General features: G+C 46.9%; 1 protein-coding gene across 1 annotated transcript in view; it reads left to right on the top strand.

Moving 5' to 3' along the window:
- The first annotated feature begins 1911 nt into the window (after positions 1-1911).
- Positions 1912-20947, top strand: part of BCL2 (BCL2 apoptosis regulator) — a 168853-nt gene continuing 149817 nt past the window's right edge. The window contains exon 1 of the mRNA XM_070050072.1: positions 1912-2594. Coding sequence (XP_069906173.1) covers positions 2049-2594 — 546 coding nt within the window. The 5' untranslated portion in view covers positions 1912-2048. The remainder of the gene's footprint in view (positions 2595-20947) is intronic.

The following is a 20947-nucleotide window of genomic DNA, read 5'->3' on the forward strand; positions in this document are numbered from 1 at the left end:
CTCCTCCCGGCCCGTTCAGGTGGCGTCCGGCCTTGGCCTCCGAGCCGGAGTCCAGCCGGTGACCGGCTGCCGTGCGTGAGCGCCTAAGCCCTGCATGGACGCCCGGGAGGCGAGAGGGAAGTAAACACGACTTTCTCAGGGTGGTCTCACGGCTGGGGGTTGGCGAGGGCCGGCGAGGGCCGCGGGCTCCCCACGGCGCTGACCTGCGCGCGATGTGCGTGGCCCCGCACCCTCTCCACACACACACACACACGCCCGGCCCGGAAGGTCCACGCGGCTGCCGGCGCCTCTGCAGCCCTTGTTTTCATGGCGTAGCTCCGGCCCGGCCCGGCCGCGTGCGGCCAGCCCGGCGCCCGTGGCCCACCGGCGGGCCCCGGCGACCCCCGAGCGCAGGCCGAGCCCGCCGCAGGCCCGGGGAGGCCCCTGGCACACCTACCGCGCCGCGGCCGCGCCACCCACCGGCCGGGCCCCGCGGGCGGCCGGCCCGGGCGCGCCCTCCCCAGCCGCGGCCCCGCGCGCCATGTGTGCCCGGCGGGCCCCGGCCGGCCGCGGCGCCTTTAACCGGGGAAGGGGAGCGGGGCGGAGGGGGGGGCCGTCGGGCGGCTCAGAGGAGGGCTCTTTCTTTCTTCTTTTTTTGAATGAACAGTGACGTACGTACAGGAAACCAGTCGGTTTGTGAGGAGAATGAAGTCAGCGGCCAGGCCCCCGCCCGCCCCCTTCCTCCCCGCCCCCGCCCCTCCTCCGCGCGCCGCGCGCCCGCCCGCCGGCCCGCCCGCCCGCCGCTCCCGGGGTCCCCGCCGCGCCGCCGCCGCCGCCCGCGAAGGTGCCCGGGCGCCGGGCCCCCCGCCAGCGGCCGTCAGAGCGCGGAGCTGCCGCACGGCGCGACCGGAGGAGGCGGCGGCCGCCGCCGCCAGCGCCCCGGCGCGGGAGCGGGCGGAGCAGAAAGGGTGCGCAGCCCGGAGGCGGGTGCGCCGGCGGGTGCAGCGGAAGAGGGGTCCAGGGGGGCGAACTTCGTAGCAGTCATCCTTTTTAGGAAAAAGAGGGAAAAAAAAAATAAAACCCTCCCCCGCTCCCCACCCTGGCCGCACCACACACGGCGCGGGCTCCTCGCGAGGCCGGCGCGTCCTGCCTTCATTGATCCGCAGCTTTTCGGAAAACGCGTCGGCTGCTCTCGGAGTTGAATCAGAAGAGGACCCCGCGCCGGCCGGGCCCCGTCGGCGTCCGGGGCAGAGTCCGCGCCGTGCCCGCGCGGCGCGCGCGCCTGTCAGTGGCCGAGGGGAGCCCGGACGGAGCGCGCTCCGGAGCTCGGGGCCGGATTCCTGCGGATTGACGTTTCTGAGGAGCAGAAACCCGGGGGCCAGCCTGGAGACCCCCCCGCCCCGGGGTGCCTACACCCGCGCCCGCCGCCTCCCGATTCATTCGGAAGTTTCCAAGCGGCTCTCACCCGGGAGCTCCGAAGATTGATGGGATCCTTGCCTTATGCGTTTGTTTTGGTTTTGCAGAGAAGGAAACTGGACAGAGGGTCATGCTGTCCTTTAAAAACACAAGTAAGTTCTTTGCGCAGCAGATCGGGCTCGCGTAACTTTCGGTGGCGGCACTCGAGATGCTAACTCGGAGTGCCTTCGAGTAAATGTGAATTTTCAGGCAGTTGAATGCGTTGTTTTTAGCCGTGTGGCCCGCAGCGTGCATGCCCCCGCTTTCTCTCCGTGTGTGCCGGAGAACGCACCTGAGTTTGGCTTAACCAGGTTTTGTTTTTGTTTGTTTGCCTTTTTTTTTTTTCCAACCTTCTAGCATCACGTAGGGAAAAGACTGGCGTTCACCACGCTTATGAATGATAACGTGCCTCGTGAAACAGAGATCCGAAAGGGATTTGAGTAAAAATCTCCTGCGCCTGCTGCCAACGGGGAAACACCAGAAGCGAGGGCTCCGCGTGACTGAAGACACCCCCGCGCCCGAGGATGCGGCGCGCGCCCGGGAACCCCGCCGGCTTCTGAGCGGGCCCGTGCGGCGGGACGCGGCCGGAGGCACCGCGGGCGCCCAAGGGCAGCATGGCGCACGCCGGGCGAACAGGGTACGACAACCGGGAGATCGTGATGAAGTACATCCACTATAAGCTGTCCCAGAGGGGCTACGAGTGGGACGCTGGGGACGCGGGCGCCGCCTCCGCGCCGGGCGTCTTCTCCTCCCAGCCCGCGCCCGCTGCGCCCCGGGACCCGGCCGCCAGGACCTCGCCGCCGCCGCCGCCGGCCGCCGCGGGGCCCGCGCTCAGCCCGGTGCCACCTGTGGTCCACCTGACCCTCCGCCAGGCGGGCGACGACTTCTCCCGGCGCTACCGCCGCGACTTCGCGGAGATGTCCAGCCAGCTGCACCTGACGCCCTTCACCGCGAGGGGGCGCTTTGCCACGGTGGTGGAGGAGCTCTTCAGGGATGGGGTGAACTGGGGGAGGATTGTGGCCTTCTTTGAGTTCGGTGGGGTCATGTGTGTGGAGAGCGTCAACCGGGAGATGTCGCCCCTGGTGGACAACATCGCCCTGTGGATGACTGAGTACCTGAACCGGCACCTGCACACCTGGATCCAGGATAATGGAGGCTGGGTAGGTGCCTGTCTGGTTGCACGTGAGTCTGGGCTTGCGGTCGCAGGTCCGAGATGCCGTGGCGAGGGTGTGGGTGGACCCCGGGGGCCGGGGCAGACTGCAGAGCCCGTGAGCTAACAGCAGGTGTGTCACTTTCCCTGCTTTCCCTCCAGCGCGCCCTGCAGGAAGCGCACCCTGCCCTCCCAGCTAGGGCAACTGCTTCCCGCCAAAAGTGGTGTGCCAGCCCTGGAGGCTCCCAGATGCTGCCTTTGCGGCCCAGTAGGATTTTGTGATGCATGGTCCTGCCTTCCCGTGCTTCTCAAACTGGGGCTGCGGAGTCCCCAGCACCACAGTTACGTGGCCTGGGTAGTTGAAATCGCAGGTTTCAGGGACTTGGTGTGGACCAGACACACCGCGCATCCCACGACCACCACCACCCCAGGGCGAGGCCCTGGCAGTCTGCATCCTAAACAGGCTCCCCTGGTGGATTTGTCTTTGTCCTAAAAGTTGTAAGCCACCCCATCGAAGAACAGACTCCCCCAGAGGACCAAGAACATGTTTGCCTCACTGGGTAAAAACTGCCCCAGAGGAAGCCCAGTGTAACCCCTTTCCCTGAAGGTCTTAGCTGTGTTTGTGAAGAGGTAAGTGGACGTAGGGAGAGCCGGGGGAGTGTTCACCTGCTGGTCGGGCCGTGACCCAGTGGACACGATGGTGTGCATTGAAGGGCAGCAGTCTGTGGATGCGCTGCGTCCTCTTGTCAGTGATGGGGTTTGGATTGGCTGCAGACTTTGTGTGCTGTCCCTTGTGTCGCATTTAGAAGTTTCCTGGAGTTTTACCATCTCTTACATTTTACCACCTAGACGCCACATGATTTTGTGGTCTCTGCTTACATACACCACACACACTCACAGAGAAACTTGCACCTAGGGAAACTATGTAAAGCGTAGAAGAATTGATCTTTAGCTGTGGATTCTTTCATGCGCTGACCAGGGTTGAAGTGATGAGCAGCTGTGACTTTTAAGAACCTTGGTAAGACGCTTTTTCTCCCGCTCCGGGGCGGTTGCTAGATAGAGCTTCGATCCTGTTCACCACGCAGTTGTATTTTTCCATGATGCTCTGGGACTGGGGTGCGGATCCCAAGACTCAACGGTGCTTAATTAAGATTTCCATCTCTTACCTAAAAGGATTAATTTATGAGAAAGTAATCATTCTTGTCTGGAGTTTTGTTAAACTTTGTTTTTAGTCTGAAGAGTTATCTTGGAAGAAGGATGCATTTCTGTGAGCTCTTCTATAGTCTCTTAGGAGAATGACTCACATTATAGAACCTAATGGGATCCAAAAGCCTAGACGTGACTGCAAGAAGCACATTTCTTCATTTTTGCTCCATTTTTCAAAGTATGCTAATATTAAGGGGCCAAAAAGAGACGGGGCCAAGAAATGTAGGTGATTGATGTGGACATCTGATATTATTTGACCAAAGTTGACAAAATATTGATGCCACTGTTCAATGTTTGAATGTAAAATTAACTAAAATATCCCAATTTAAATCTCTAAAATTTAATGACTCTTTATGGATTGTTTGTTGAAATCCCACATTATCAGGTCTTTAGTGATTCTGGAGTAATTTGCTAAAGGATGAAAAGAATATTTTTGTTAAGTGTTTAGTTAAGCAGCTGGTTTGATTTTTAATCACCATAACCAAAGAGGAAGGGACTTGTAGACTCCGCAAGGATCATTCTAAAACCAAAGTAAAACTGATTTAATAGGTCTCCTGGTTCCTATTTTTCATAAAAAAAAAAAAGAAATCCATATTAAAAAAAAAGTTCTGTCTAGTTGAAAGAAATCCATGGTGGAAACCGCCATGTATCAAGCAAGTTAATAAAGTGGTAGGAAACAGACACATGTTTATGATGGAGATTAAGATAGAACCTTGATGTTTGTTGTTGAGCTGCAGTATGTTAATGTCTCATACAACTGAGGTTTCCTTTTAAATGAGGGCTCACTTTTTCTTCCTTTCACAATAGAGTTTTCGTTGTAGAGCCTATCTTTGTGGTCAACAGGTATCTGAGGTCGATAAATGCACAAGCTACATTTTATGATGCCAAACCACAATGACATTCTGTAGCACATGATAAAAATTTTTTGACAAAACCTCTTACAGTAAAAATAAATCATATAGAAGCACAAATGGCTGATGGTAAAATGTGTAATAGTTTTCAGAGCAACACGTAGATGGATGACTACAGGAAAACAAAGGAATTTGGCAACAAAAAAGAGTATAAATCAGGAAATGCAAACATATGTGGATACTCTGGAATAATAAAAGTGGTAGTATTTGAGAGTTATACATGATTTGCCTATCATTTCAAATGTGTATTATTAATCTAAATTTTTATTTTAAACATTTGGCTTTCAGAAAGACAGGTTTTCCTTACAGTTCACAAAGTCAGGGTTGCATCTCAGACTGTAAAGAAGTCTTAGTGACAATGGTAAAGTTTCACAGAACTAACTTATTTTCTTGACCTGCAGAAATGATTGGCACTGTTGCCAGGGGTCAGTGGATCAGTCAGCCCAACTGCTAAATACCGCACCCAACACTCCAGGCTTCAGACTTGGAGCCACTTTTTCTTCTTTGCTGCTGCAAAATCAGAACCTTCTAAGGCTGGGGGAAACGTCTGCATTCTGTGTTTCGTGACACGGAGAAAGCAGGTCCTTGGAATGTTCAGCCTCTGAGAGATGATCCTAGAAGCTCACAAATTACGTGAAGACTAAAGAAGTAATTGGGTGTGGAGTGGAGTGTGGCTTTATTCCTAAGTCTGAATAAGGCATTGTGTGGCATCCAGAGAAAGGCAGAGGGAGCAGTAGCAGAACAGCAGTTCCAGAAAATGTCTAAGACTTGCTGCTCCAGTGTGGCTCTCAGGCCAGCGGCAGGGGCATCCCCCACAGCTTCCTAGGAAGGCAAAATCTCAGGTTCCAGCCACTGCTGCTGAGCTGGGATCTTTGGCTTGGGTGCCCAGTAAAGCTAGAGATGGGGCTGCCATGATTCCCAGAGGTATCTTTTAGGATGAGTCACTTCCTAGGAGGGATTCTGCAGTGTCCCTTTCCAGGGGCCTCAGGTCCGTGCTGTCACCTGGAATACTGAATATTTCCCTGTTGTCCACTAGAGTGATCCCATCCCAGGAAAAACGAGAATGCAAGGAAGAAGAGGTAGGAGGTTATGTGCTGAAAGCCCAGTGTTTTTCATGGGAGTTACACAATGTGTGTTGGCAGCACCCGTCCCATTGCAGTAAGATGGCTTTTTGAGCTCTGTTGGTTATTATTTAACCCCCTCCTAACACATCTTACATTCCGTAAATGAGTTCGGTGATCTTGTGCCTGCCTTGAGACAGAGGGACTCTTGGCAAGAGAAGGGTGGGATATGGGCAAGGTGATAGTGAGTGTGAACTGTTGTCACCCTCCAGTCTGGGGAATGTGGTGGCATCCAGCTTCACTCTGAGGAGGGAGTGAGACACAAGCTCCTAGGAGAGTGAGATGGCTCAAGCAAGACACTGAAGGAGGTGGTTTGGCTCCAACCCCTTGAGGGGATGATGGTCCAACTCTTTCTTTTGCTGTTGGTAGTTTAGGACAATGGATGCTTCTGCAGACCCAGCAGAGCTCAGCTCCCCCTTTGTTAGTCAGCAAGCAGTTTTCTCTTTCTTAAGTGTTATCCACGTGCAGCTGAACATTGGATTCACTGGAAAGCGATACGTTTCTCATGCCAGTGACGAATTGCTTGAAAGAAAATAATTTTCCTAGTGGCCGAGTATCAACTACTTATGGCCAATTTTGGCAGCAAAATGATGGGATTAAAAATAGCCTGAAGATGATCCAGTCTTAAATAATATATTGAATGATGAACTTTCCTTGGGAAAGTGCATGTTTCTGCCTGCTAAGAATCTCGTGACCCCTTTCAATAATTTATTTTGTAGAAAAAAAATACAATATTGCTCCTAGAGTTTTCAGTCATGTGCTGTTGAGTGATTATATTTCTGGATCTTCACAAAATTTTGCAGTTCACTCAGTTCTCTTTTCTGTTGAGGGCCTTTGTTGGTATTTAGTGTCTGTGAACAGCTTTGTTTTGGGCATCCTGTTTCTTTTAGTTGAGCTTTCTAGTGAGGACTGATTGCTCCTTTTAGTAATCCTTGATTGAACCAGTACATTTCAGGTTGCTTACATGTCTTTAGGCCACAGAGCAAACCAGGTAACAGAAGGCAACCAATTAAAACAAAGCAAGCCAAATTCATACAGCTTTTTCATATCTGTTCTTAGAGTCCTAGTCCTCTTTTTAAAGGGAGGATAAACCCACTCATGAGGCGAGTGTGTGTGAGCAGTGGCATCTCCCCTGTGACACACCTGTTTCTGAGGGTCTTCCTCGTGTCTTAGCAGGAGTTGAGCAAAGCAGGAGTTCAGTAGAAGTGCATTTGTGTTGGGAAACAACACCGTCTTTGTAGTGTACAAGAAGAAAGTTTTCTTTTTCCCCCTGAGATATACTGTCTGTGAGGTTCAAAGGTTCTGTTAAGCTTTTCTAAGGTAATCTAATAGCACCGGATTCAAGTATAGCAGTAACCTCTCAGTCTGGTCACTCTTTCCCCTACTACATCGAGGAGACCGCTCAGGGACTTTATCTCACTGCTGGGTTTCTCTTTCATTCCCCATGTTTGGTTTGGTTCAAACAACGTGGTGCTTGAAGTCTAAGAGGGGTTAAGGGTGGAAGTTTTCCAAGGCCTGGGACAGTGACTCCACAGCCGTGTTGGGATGTCCAGCTCTGGCTTAGGTTGGGGGCACCAGAAGTAGAGCTCTGCCCCCGTGAGGAAGAGCTCATGGGTTGGTGTTGGAGGGGCCTTAATGAACCCATACAGCCCCATGAGCATGATCCCAGGCTCTTAGACAAAAAAAAAAAAAAAAAAAAAAAAAAAAAAAAAAAAAATAGAACTAAGTACATATTGTCTTACATCCATTTCAGTCTTTGTCTAAAAAAAGTTATTTCTAACCATCTGGCTGTTCATGTATGCATTAGGTCTCATTTAAATAGGGGGCAAAACGTAGATACCTTTAAAAAATACTGTAAACCAGACCGATTCTTCTCAGAACTGAAAGACGGGGGAGTTCCCTTTGTTAAATATTATTCCGCTAAGTACTCTTTATGCACGTTGAGACGTCTTAGCAAACAGCAGTGTACACTCTTTAAAGTCTTTCATTAACTCTTTTTAAGTAGAAAACAATCAAGGCTCTGATTAGAATGATTAGAAGGGAATAATTTGAAGGACTATCTTCCCTAAGAAACTCATTCTTCTACGCAGAAAAATACAAACAGGGTTTGAGCCAAAACGAGGGCTCTTCCTTGGGGAGAAAAAAAAAATAGCTTTTGTTTTGTTTTTAGGTTGTAGTGCTGTTTTGTCGGTCAAGATGCTCCTCTTGTAGGAGCCGTTTACAGGATTCACCCTCCACTGTAACACTGATATTCCCAGAGAGCAGGTGTTTCTCTTCTTCCTTCACGTGCCTCTGGTCCTCCTCCCTTAACTTTAGAAATTGCAGCAAGGATGTTTTCCTTTTTTAAAGTATTTTTGTAGTGGCTGTTCCGATAGATGCCCAATTCTCTAGTGCTACCGCTATCTCTCAGCTCTTGATTTGCCGGGAAAGATAAACCCACCTGTCCTTTAGTGAGAATGAGGATTGAATGATTATTTCCATCACTCTTCGGACTTTCTCAGAAGTGTCCCCCATGCCCATCCCCTCCTTGCCTTGTCTCCAAACACAGATCCCCCAGGTGTCGCTCCTTCTTACCTCCTAACCCCTGAAGGCTGGAGAAAATAGAAACATGTCTAGATGCCAGCAAGTGGCAGCAGAAATGCAGGTCTACCTACCCAAAGCATGAATATGTCCCCCACTGTAATCATGATACAGGCAGCTGAGTAAGTGAAGGGGTGAAAACTCCATCAACAGATGCTGTCCGTCCCTTCCAGAGGAAAAGCGAGCCTACTGACAACACTTTTACAGCTTCCCATTTGTAGTGCAGGATTGTGGTGGGGCTTGTATGTGAACCGTAGATCAATTTCGACTGAACGAAAATAACTTATAGTAAGGACTACTTCCCCAAACACACCCTTCAGTGTGATAGAAAGGGAACCTCCCCGACATGCCGGTGTGACCATTTGTGCGATACACGGAGGGCACCGTGGATGACTCCTGGGCAGTCACCTGCCTCTCCATGGGAGCCTTGACTGTGGAACGTTCCCCTCCTTCACGTTGCACTCGGGCACACGCTTCAGTAAGAAACTCTTTACGGGGGAAAAATATGTGTTTTCATTCTGCTGCTTATTTTGCTTTCAGAATTTCAGGGATGGAACCATATTCCCTTTTTAGTTAATAATCAGCTCTCTGGGGCTTCGGCGTAATGAGTCAGAAGCTTATGACTGACTCCACTCTGCTCTTTTTTATGTCTCCTGAAAACAACCGAGAACCCACTGTGTCTAATGAGGCTTTAATTTTTTAAGGGAGATTTTCCGTTGAGACCAACACATCTTTTCTTGTGACAGTTCCAATTACTGTATTTCTCTAGTTTTAACTATTGAGAAGACAGTTAAGCTGCAAAGGAGTAATGGAGAGTTTACAAATTTTAGTGCTTCGAGCACCAAATGAAATCAATGTTTTAGGTTGTCTGTTTTTGACTTTTTCCAGCTCTCCTTAGCAGAGAACTCAGATGTCTTCTGCTTTGCACCACAGTGTTAGATCTGCATTTTAATCCTAAAGTGGGATTGTAGCCAAATATTCCTCTCAGCTGCATTAGGATTTTCTAAGAGAATAAGGGACAAGTATTTGTTCCTCCTAATTCAATGCCTGTCTGATTATACAAGGGGGCTTCAAAGGGATTTTGGGAAATGGAATTAAAAGATATTGATTCTGTACAAAACCAGTTTTTAATCCTTGCATGATTATTCCATGATGCTTGTTTTCCACGAACTTTTTGAAGACCCCACATATATATGTATGTGTTTGTGTGTGTCTTGTAATTAGGATAAGAAGTAAACTGATGACAAGTTATATAATCAGCTTTAGATGTTGACTTGCTATCTCTTTGTGGAAATAAAAAGAGTCCAGAAAGGATGGTGGCATTGCCACTGCTGGGTCTAGAATTTCAGGGTTATCACCTGCTGTTTCCTTTAAGGACCCCTGCCAGCATCTTTTTTTTTTTTTATTTTAACACTGAAAACATGGAAACAAACCTTTGAGGTATTTTATAACAAAAGTATAAGTTCAGCTAGAAAGAAACACTAACTAAACTTTAAAGTGACAGTATCAGAAGCAAATGATTTGAAGAAGTCTTAAGCAAGGAAAATGAGCAATTTTCCTGACTTCCCAAAAGCCAGAGCAGTGATGGAAAGAAGAGGATTAAAAGGATGGAATTATTTAGGAAAGGGTGTACACCAGCTTTTTTCATTGAAAAAAAAAAAAAGTTATAGTAGGTGTTTTAGTGAAGAAGAGAAGCTTTGCCTTCAAGGAGCTTACTAACCAGTTGGGGACTAAGTGGCTGTACCTCTTGACAGTCTAGTGGACAGAGAGATCTGATCTAGCCAGAAGAAGGTCTGCAGGGGTGTTACACAGATCATTCTGAGACCAGCTTTGGACATTGGGGAGGTGGGGGCAGGCAGAGAAGGCATTTCAGGTAGAAGGAACCAGCGTGGTCCAAGCAGGTGGCATGGCTGGGGTGTGTCTGGGGCATGGCGGGAGAGTCTGGCCTGACAGGGCAAGGGGAACTCAGGTCCCACTGCAGTTTGAGCACTCATCACTGGGTCATAGGTTGAACAATTGAACATAGGGTGTTGAAAGACTTCGGAGACAAGGCAGGATGTGTGGGTTTGAGGAAGATTGTCAGTGGTTGAGGCTGGATGGGGGTACCAGGCAGGAATCTGAACCCCAGTGGTGGAGTGGGGCATGGAAGACAGGGTAGATGTGGGACACAGAAGAAAAACCAAAGCATGGAGAAGGGGTTGGATGTGAGAAATGAGAGAGGAACGAGTCGGAGGACTCAGGCTCCTTCCCTGCTGGCTTTAAAAAAAAAAAAATAAGATAGTATTTTCTGAGAGGAAAGGTAGAAGAAGTTACTGGGGTAAATGTGGTGAATTTAATTTTAGACAGTTTCAGCTTGGATTTCTAAGTGGAATTGCTTATTCAGCAGTTGGACACAGAATCAGGAGGTCAAGAGGGAAACTGAGGCTGGAATAAGGTACAAGGAGACCTCAAAAAAGTTTCTGGGAAAATTAAATTTAAAGGTAAGTTGATTTGGGTGCAAAAAATTTTGGAATTCATTTATCATTTTTTTTTTCAAAATATGTGTTTTCCATGAACTTTTTGGAGACTGTGTATGCCTTTCCCTTCAATCATGAAGACTCTTTTTCTCCTTCTTTCATTTCCAAATGTTGGCCCTAAACCACTACTGCTGCTCCTGCCTTCCTTAGAACTAGGGAACTGTAGACTTCCGTGGATGGGATTGAGATGATAAACTTGAAGCTCTGCTATTCCAAGCTTGGCCTCCCACTACCAGTTTAGCAACTTAAAAAATAACTCAACTTGAGTCAAATTAGTGTTTCTCCAGTATCCTGTTAATGCCTTCCGTTTATGACTCTGGTCTTAGGAAGTCAAGGTGTTATTCACTGGGGCTGCCCCACTTAATGAAATATTGCTTCTATTAAATGCAGTCTTCCAGCTAACACAGCCTATAGTAGGTACACACAATGTTTGTTTATTGAATAAAAGAACTTGTAAAATTATAATCTTAGAAGCACTTTAGATATTTAACGCATACTTATCAGCTAATGTTTTCCCATTTCTCTTATTTTAGTGTTTCCCAAATGTCCCATTCTGTTGGTTCATTAATATTTAATGACAGTGGAAAAGAGAGAAATGCCTATTAAATACTTCATTTTCATCCTTTTCATTGAATTGAAGAAGTCTGTCACATAACTATTTTTACTAGAGAAATCATGTAGATTTTACTCCATATGAAATACTTAGTGTATATTAGTTTTTCATGCAAATACTGGTTGTCACATTGTAGCTATTGATGCAAAAGCTGTATACACACACTCTAAGTCTGTGTCTAGTGGCTTTCATTCTTCATGTTTCCTATCTCCAGCCTGACCCAGACTGCGGAGGTCTTGGAAGTCTGAGATTATCCATCACCTCATCACTAAAAGCAGAGCTCGCCCAACGTTCTCAGAGGGGAGCAATGCAGTTTTAATTCAGATCAGTGTTGTGGCTCAAATATAGAAAGAACAGCATACAAGTCACAAGGATAAATGATCCCCTGGTCCTTCTCCCATAAAAACAAGCAGCTGGTTGAAACTGGAAGTCAGTGCAGGTCAACATTCCAAGAGGTGAGGGAACTTAAGATTTCATTTCTAGAGACGCAGTCCAACAAGAAGACCACTGGTGCTGTCACCGATAAAACTATTGGCCTGGCAGCTTTCGGCCAAGTTCTCTGCCCTGGGTCAAGCAAGTATCACAGCTGATCTGTGGTTTTTAAGAACTGGTGGAATTTGTATTTTGAAAAACTTCATCCCTTGGCATGAAGCAAACTGAAAGCATTGCTGCTCATCATTTGTCATCTGTTTGAAAAAGATTGCATGATTTGTTTATTTGTAATAAAACTTGACCATACTTCTCCAGGGGCTTTTTAAAAAGACGGATGTGTCAGCTTGCAGATTTGTCCCTGTGAATGAAACCACAAGCAAATTCTCTTCTTTCTTCCCTCCTCCCTTCCTCCCTCTCATTCCTTCAGTGGCCATCTGTGCATTAAGTTCCCATTGCCAGCCCCTCTTCAAGTGGCTTATCTTTGAGTGAATTCAGAAACTTCAAATTATAAAGGACACCCAGATAATTGGCCTGGTCTCCAAACTCTCCTTTTTCTGTGCTGCTGCCAGATTCCTCCTTAATGAATACATCCAGTGACAGTGGGATTCTTGAGCTTGTCGGCATCCGTGAGAAAATGAGCTCCCCTGCTTTGTAACAGCTTGCGGCACAGGCAAAAAAAATGACAGCCATTGCACAAGTTTTCTTTGAATGTAGTTTTCTTTCCCATAAATGATACTTTGAGAATACAGTGAAGGGGTTATTAGTTTTCTATTTCATGCTTGGCCTGTGTGTGAGAATAACACAAGCTGTCACTGCAAATCAGTAGCTAAACACGCTTTGTCTGGTTAATGTGAGCATTTAATATTTGGCTCAATTAAAAATTAACTGATGAAAGTACATGTCATTGGAATTTGAAAGTACCTTTTGTAAGGAATGTTTAGAGGCCACACCAATGAGTACATTAGTGGTTTTAAAATAAGGAGAATTGGGGTGAAATATCATATGGGTTGGGACACTTGACTCCACCTGTTGGGCATGGTAGGATAGTGGGAAAGGGGCATCCTTCTCGTTGCAGTTAGGGACTCGAATCTCTGTGCTTTTTAGTGAATGATTGTTTCCTCACACTTGCTTATGTGATTAAGGCACACAGAACAAGTGATCAGTTACCCATTTATGCCACATGTTCCCTTACTGATCCCGTGCTGCAGCCCCGGCCCTGGAGAAGTGGGCTGTGGGCGCAGGATAGACCTGGCTGACACTCTGGGGGAGTTGGGATCATTACACTGCAGCTGCAGAAGAGCGTGCTTAGAGCTGGGAGAGAAGGAACACTACAGCGGAGAGGCACTTGGGAAAGTCAGGGAAGTTATCCCAGGAACGGGACTAACCTAACCGGTGAGCTGGAGTAGCCTAGTGAGTGGTGGGAAGTGCAAAATGAAGACAGAGACAGAGCTTCCAGAAGGAAGGCCAGAGGCAAGAGACCACGTGCAGGGAGCTGCACGGACCGAAGAGGCCAGCCTGGCTGGGTTGGGTAGGCCAGAGGGCTGAAGCTGGACGGGCTTATTCCAGAGAGGTCACTCAGACTCCAGACAGTTAATGAGATGGAGAGGGAATCACCGACCATTGTGGAGGCTGTTTCAGTAAAAGGAGAAGAAACCAGGTGCATGTCCCAGAGGGACGGTAGTGAGAATGGCAAGAATTAGGTAGTGCTCTGTGATGTTGAGGACTAGGGCGCATTGCTTTGTGCCATGTAGCGATGGAGTGCAAGCTTCAGAGCGTCACTCGTTTTTTCGGCTATGGTTGTCTTTACTCAGAGCCATTGACAGAATGTGGTCCTTGTTTTGACTGTGTGTGTGTGTGTGTGTGTGTGTGTGTGAGATTCACTTTACATTCTCTTTAACATTACCTACTTGGAAAATTTATTTTAGAATCCACATCATAATAAGTCCTCATTAACGATCAGTTAATAAAGATGTTATTTGAAGAAAGAATTCAGTTATGAAAGAAATATTTCATAGAATTTTACTTCAGGTAAAAAAAAATTATAGTGGAATGTTGCCATTATGCAGGATTTTAAGGTCTCCATAGCAGCTCCATACCTGTTGGGCCATTTGAGCTTCACAACAACCCTAAAAAAGGCAGGTGTTCTATTCCAGCCTCTCCCCACTGTCCTCCCCTCATACACTTTCGGTTATTTGCTGATTCCCATGTGGAGAGAGAACTTTGTAATAAGACTATGTAAGAGCAGTAAGCCAAGGAAAAACTGGTTAATCCTCATTCTTAACCATTCTGAGACTGGGAGTCCGGCAGATAATTTCTTTATATGGTAATGTTGTCCTGGGTATGTTCTCACGGGGGCACTAGATGGTTCAGTACCAAGATAGTCAAAATTAGTAGGGTATCCTGTAATGGTGTCTCAAATAGTTTCAGGAAATTAAAGTGTAGTCTTTCTCTCTGGTTATTTTTCTTCCTTTTTGTTTTCCCACTTTTGAAGTGTATTTCATGCTCGCAGGAGAGAGGCATCTAACTGCTGGCCATTTGCTGTGCAGGCTCAAGACTTTGTAGCGACCTGTGCACCAGGTGGGCTCCAATGTGGTCCTCTCACAAAAGAGGTGGGAGTGTACTCAAACCCTGTTGTGACAGGTCTGTAAAACAGCCACTCTGACGTGGAGAGTGAAGTGAGGTGAACATGATGACTGTTCTTGGTGGTGGGTATCTGACTATCAGTGACATCTTCATTTAGCTTCAAAAGTAGGCCCCTTTCCTTAGGTGGCCAACTTGGTGAGTGTTTATTCAGTTCTTAAAAATGGTGGAGCCCTCATCGGCAGAGTTTCCACAGGGTTAGAAGGCATGTTAGCTTAACTTCGTTCATTTAACAAATATTTATAAAGACCCTGCTGTGTGCTGGGTACCATGCTAGGGAGCTGGAGCTGTAACAGAAGACATGCTAGTCAAGGCCTATCTCTCATATCTCTCGTGAATTCACTGTTATGAGGGAGTCAAAACATAAATGGGTCCATAATACTAAGGGCTACAGAGTCAAAAAAACAGGGCAGTGCTGTTACACAGAGGGTGCTGGTGGGACCATGAACTTCCAGGTTAGTCTTCTAGATTCTTCTAGCAGAATCACAGTTTACACAGAGCAAGTTTAATGTACCCTTTTTTCATTAAGAGCTGCAAATGGTGTTTTACCTTAGGATTCATATGTTGATGAATATAATACAGCCCTATGGCAGTTTAAAATCAGTTGCTGTGCCCAGTATCAAATAAGAGACTTTCACCACTTCTGGCTAAACTGTTTCTCCCTTCCTTACCAAATCTTTCTCATTTTCTCCATTTTTATTTAACACAGCATTGGCCATCGGCCTCAGTCACCAAAAGTCAGGAAGGAAGGAAACCAGCTTTCACAGAGCCCCCACATGTGCCAGACCCCAGAGTTCAGCTCTTCTCACAGAGAGGACGTCGTTTAGCCTGCACAACCTCCCTCCAGGGTAGGAAGTGGAATTACAGATGGGGAAACGGGTTCTGCCAACTCAAGTAACTTTGCCTAGAAAGAGGCAGAATCAGGATCCTTTTCTTAGGCAATCCAAGTGATCATCAATGTCCTTTGGCACGTAAAGACATTTTTTAAACATTTAAAACAGAAGCCTATTTTTAAAAACTGGTAAATGTGACTTTTTGGTTTTTGTATGAAGCTGATTAATTTGCTTTATTTTAGAAACTGGGAGGTGTAATCTTTCTTAAAACATGGATTTTTTTTTTCAAATTCTTTTCATGGTTTAAAAATGAAATTTTTCTTTTCTTTTTTCAGCAGTGAGCATGCCAGTCCAATGAAATTTTTTAAATGAAACTGTTTTTCTGTGTCTCTCGCCTTTGACTCCAAGTCTGTGTATTGAGAGGTAGTAGTCTTGACTGGTTCCTACCAAGACCAGACACCAGGTTCACCAGCTTTTCCAGGGTCCAAGTATGCAGGAATAACACATCCACAGAACTCCCTTGGCTCCAGAGAATGACCTCACTGTCAAATTGTAACCCGCCTAATGCTTTAATAAAAAGGTGGGGAAAGTCTGCGGTTTTCCCTCTGGTGAGAGCCTCATCTCTCGGCCCGGCCTATTTTAGGCAGGACCTGGGTGTTTTTTTTCAGCTTCCAGAGGTGGAATGACATGTTACTCAAGTTTACAAGATGATGATGTTTCTGTTTTTATATTTAGCTGTAAATTTTATTCTACTCATAAACAAACCCACCTCCAGCAGCCATGTGCATCAAGGGAGAGTTATTTCCATCCTCCTTGGTTGAATTTGGATACATTTGGCCTGGGACAGCACAGTGTTTCCACAATAACATTTGAACAGGATGCTGTTGTGTTGATTCGCAGGGCTCAAGGAGTTTCAGCATGGGCCAGGAAACTACTTTTTTAAGAAACTTAGACACCAAATTCTGACAAGATAGGAAACTCTGACCACTTCATTATGAAACCCATCTCTTTTTTTTCCTCTTTCTCGCTAATTTATGTATCTCTTTGTGCTATTAAACACATGTGGATTGCTTAACTGACTTTAAGTTCCTGCGCAGAATGCAATGCAAATTCAGAAGGAAAACAGCTAATGCTTCAAGTAGCTTGTTTAATAAGACATAATTAATAAAAAATTAAAGTGCTTTCCCAGGCACAGCATGTGATGACTTTTTAGAGTAGGACTTCATGGCATTTCATATGGAAGCAAAAACAGAAGGGAAATTGTTATTCAGGCAGAGGGACCATAGGGACGTTTCATTCAGCAAGACAGAGTTCAACTCAGGGCTCCCCAGGCCTGGGTTAGTTGAACTGAATAAGCCACCAACTATTTCCTCTCTCTTCCATGGACCAGTCTGCTTCAGAAATACTGGTGCAATATAATCTAATGCATTTGACTTATGAGCTATAACCCAATAGTGTGATGATTCAAAAGGCTGCTACAAGTCCTTACCATGCTATTGAACTGAGATAATCAGAATCTTTGTTCTTTAAGCACCTTTCTGTGTGACCTCTTAGTTGTAGAGATTGAGTTCAGGAGCAGGGGAGCGCTGATCTGCATGCTTTGCCCAGGATGGACTCGCTGGTTTCCAGGGTAAAAAGGAGAAATCCTTGCCCTCTCTGGGCCTTGATTCTCTTTGGGAGTATTCATGACATCCCCGGAGAAGTGAGGCTCATCCGCTGGTCACTAGTTCTGTGATTTGTGGATAAAGGACCTTTGGGGCTGCAAAATACTGGAACAGCTTCCCATATCTCCCTTTAATGATGATGATCCTACATACAACTGGGAACTAGGAGGTGATTTCAGTCTTTCTGTGCTGAAGGATGTCACCCAATTCACACCCATAACTCACAAGAGCTCGGCCAGCATTCTTAGTTTACTTGAGTGTGTGTGGTGAAATATGCATAACGTGAAATTCACCATTTCAACCATTGGTAAACATAGAGTTCCATGGAGATAAGCACATGTAATCATCACCCCCATCCATATCCAGAACTGTGTCATCTTCTCTAACTGTGTCTGCACCCAACAAACAGTGACTCCCAATCCTTCCTCCCATTAGCCCAAGGGAAACTCTATCTCTGTGAATTTGCCACTTCTGGGTATCATACCAGTGGAATTTTATGGTATTTGACTTTTGGTGTCCAACTTATGTAATAATTTTTAAGTTCATCCATGTTGTGCTGTGTGTCAAAATGCCATTCCTTTTTAAGGCTGAATAACACCCTATCCTATTTGCTTTTCTGAAAAATAGATTTTGGGGCCAGAATTGTGGCATGGCAGGTTAAGCTGCTGCCTATGAGGCCTCATCCCCTATGGGAGCCTGTTCACGTCCCGGCTGCTCCACCTTGGATCCTGTTCCTTGCTAATGTGCCTGGGAAAGCAGAGGAGGATGGCCCAAGTGCTTGGGCCCCTGCACCCATGTGGGAGACCTGGAAGAAGCTCCTGGATCCTGGCTTCAGCTTGGCCAAACCCTAGCTCTTAGAGCCATTTGGGGAGTGAACCAGTAGATGGAAGATCTCTCTGTTTTTCTCTCTCTCCACCCTCCCAACCTGTAATGTGCCTTTCAAATAAGTAAAGAAATAAAGAAATAAATCTTTTTAAAAAGTAGATTTTTATCGCAAGATTGGCTATCATTTTTCCTCCAGCAAAAATAGAAACAGCAAATATATTAAATTCGGCAGTGGAGGCCTGAAATTATTTTTGAGTCTGATAGCAAGGAATGATATAAAAATGCCACTAAGCCAGGCCTGGAAATAAAGTCTCATGGCCACCAATGTTATTAAATGCAGACAGACAGTTAGGATGATCGCAGTAGCAAAGGATGGCCTAAATTTTTCCTGATAGCATTGCTGGGTTGTTTTCCATCGGAACAGTTGAAGAGTTCAGGGAAAGTGGGTAATAAGTTATAGAAATAGCTTCATTCCAAATGCTTAAAATTTTTTAAGAGTTTAGGCTTCAGTCATCTGAAAAATTCACTTATGTGCAGTGATTCACTGCAGCATGTAGTGAGCAAGTGGAGAGAGCGACGGCAATGACAAGGAAGCAATTGGCTGCGAGGCCTCTGACGGCATTTGCTTACTCGCCAGCACAATATTCCTTTCTTCTCGGGAACGCGACTCAGGAGGAGATGCACGTTGTTATTTCTGGGGAATTTTCGCTGTATAACTGGATCTAGATGATGCTCTGTGGACGTAAATTGTGCACGTATTTAGAACAGCTGGGCCACCCTGCTGCACGGTACGGAGCTGCCTTGCAGCGCCTGAGCTCCGAGCCTCTGCCTCGTGGCTTCGTTTTGGGAATGGCAAGAAGGGGAGGGCAATCAGAATATCAGATAGGAGCTGTGGGGTGGAATGGAAGGAGCTGCAGTTGGGAGGGTAGTGGAGGCTGAGTCACCAAGCAGTGTGTGCACACCATGGAATTTAGATTTGATCTGTCAGGCACTGGAAAGCTAGGATGCTGAGCCACATGCCCAGATTTTTTTGTTGAGGAAAATCCTGCTGGCAGTATGTGGGTGGGTAGAGAGGGCAGATGGGAAGATAGGACTGGTATCCACGTTAAGGGGCGATACGAATAGCAAGGACAGGACTTAAAACGCATGTCTAAGTTCAGATCCACAGGGGGGTGCACAGATGGTGGGAAATACGTGATTTGATCACCGCTGACTACACAGTGCTTAGCCCAAGGCAAGCACATGGAGGACAGTAGGTGCTCAGTAAACACTGGCTGGATGAATCCGTGAATGGACGGCTGACTGTGTAGATGTGACAAGCAGTGCTTGCACGTGGGGAAGGGGTGCTGAGCTCCACCTGGGACAGTGGTGAAGCAGATGTGCCGTTGTGCATACCCTGAGCCAGGTACTTTCTAAAAGTTCTGTCTATACTAACATTCCTTTCTCACAACAGCCTGGGGGAGTCCGCGGAGGCTCTGTTTTTATCTTTATCTTGCAAAGGAGGACATGAGGCGTGGGGAGGTGACTAACTGCAGCTGCTTCCATGGTTAAGCTGGGATCTGAACCCAGACTGTCCTGGAGTGCCCGGTGCTCTGAATTACAACAGCGGACGCTGCACTGCCTCTCTGCTTTTGGAGTTCCAGGAAGCTGTTTATATCAAGGCCCCAGAAGTGATGACTCAGGGCAAACATACTAGTAGCAGGATGCAGAGAAGCCTGTATAGGAAGCCATTTATCTCACGCAGACACACCATTTGAGATGACCTTAGCAGACATAACAATGGCAGAGATAACAGCACCATGGCCTGTTCCCTGGCATCAGAAACCAGTTTGGTAATGAAAATGGAATTCCTCTGGGAATAGTCCTAGAGAGAAATAAGCAGTGAGATAAAAATAACAAAACGTAAAGTGGGATCCAGTTGCTTCCCTTTGCACCTGGCCTTCTGCTTTGTGACGCTTACCTTGTTCACCTGCCGTCTGCAGGCTGGACCTCACGGGCTCATGTGGTTCACTCTAATTTGATCCAGAGGGAGAGATGGGTGGGTGCCTTTGGAGGCAGGTGGTTGCACCTTACTCGAGTTTACCCTCAGAGTACCTGGCTAAAAGGAGGAGGGGTGCTTCAGGGTGGACGTTGCTCCAGGAATGGAATCTCACGGCTTTCTGGAATGAGGGGTGGTGAGCTTTGTTTCCCAGGTGGCCCACGTGCAGGAATCTGAGCTCCTTGCATTCAGGTGCGTCATGGATCATTACAGCCGACTGAAGCTGTGTTTTCATGCCACAGGTCAGAGTCACGTCAAATAAACTCTTGTCATAACAAAGGATGCAGCATCCAGATTACATCTCAGAGTTCTTTCACTCTTTTAACCCAGAGGACACCGAGTTCCATGCCACTAAGGGGAAAGAGATTCCACTTTTATGTTGATTCTAACTGGGGGTCTGTCTTGCTCGACCACCTTGGTACATGGTGATAAACAGTGGTGGCCATAGCAGCGCAAAGAAAGAGCACAGTTTGGAAACCCTGCCAAGCTCTCTTGGCTTCAATTTTATGCAAATTTGCTTAACAGAATGCAAATGACTTTGCCCTAATACAGAGCCCGGGGACACTGTTCATCTGTTTTCAGCAGTGTCCCTGAGTTCCTTAGGGCAGTCACTTTAGAGTCAGGCCAGCGTACAGTGGAGCAGGCTCAAGACTGTTAGGGAGGGAATGGCTCACACCGGCCAGAGATGCCATGCCTGGAATTTTATGCCAGAGACTTTCCCTTTGGTACAGGCCAAGTCTTACGTGTTTTGGAAACAGGAAAAGGTCAACACAGACTAAAGCTTTTTCAAAGTCCTGTATTTTCTTCTTGTACCTAAGATTTTTCTGTAACTATTATATTATCAAAACATTCATTTATTTGCTGCTAGGCATTGACAAAAGGCTACTAAGTACCACCAAAGTGTGAAACCATAACACTGTGTCCTAAATATAGTTCTATAGTACCCCATATGAAAGCCACTAGTGAGCTGCGGCTACTGGGCAC

The sequence above is a fragment of the Oryctolagus cuniculus genome, chromosome 10 (assembly GCF_964237555.1).
Source record: "Oryctolagus cuniculus chromosome 10, mOryCun1.1, whole genome shotgun sequence".
Lineage (NCBI taxonomy): Eukaryota > Metazoa > Chordata > Mammalia > Lagomorpha > Leporidae > Oryctolagus > Oryctolagus cuniculus.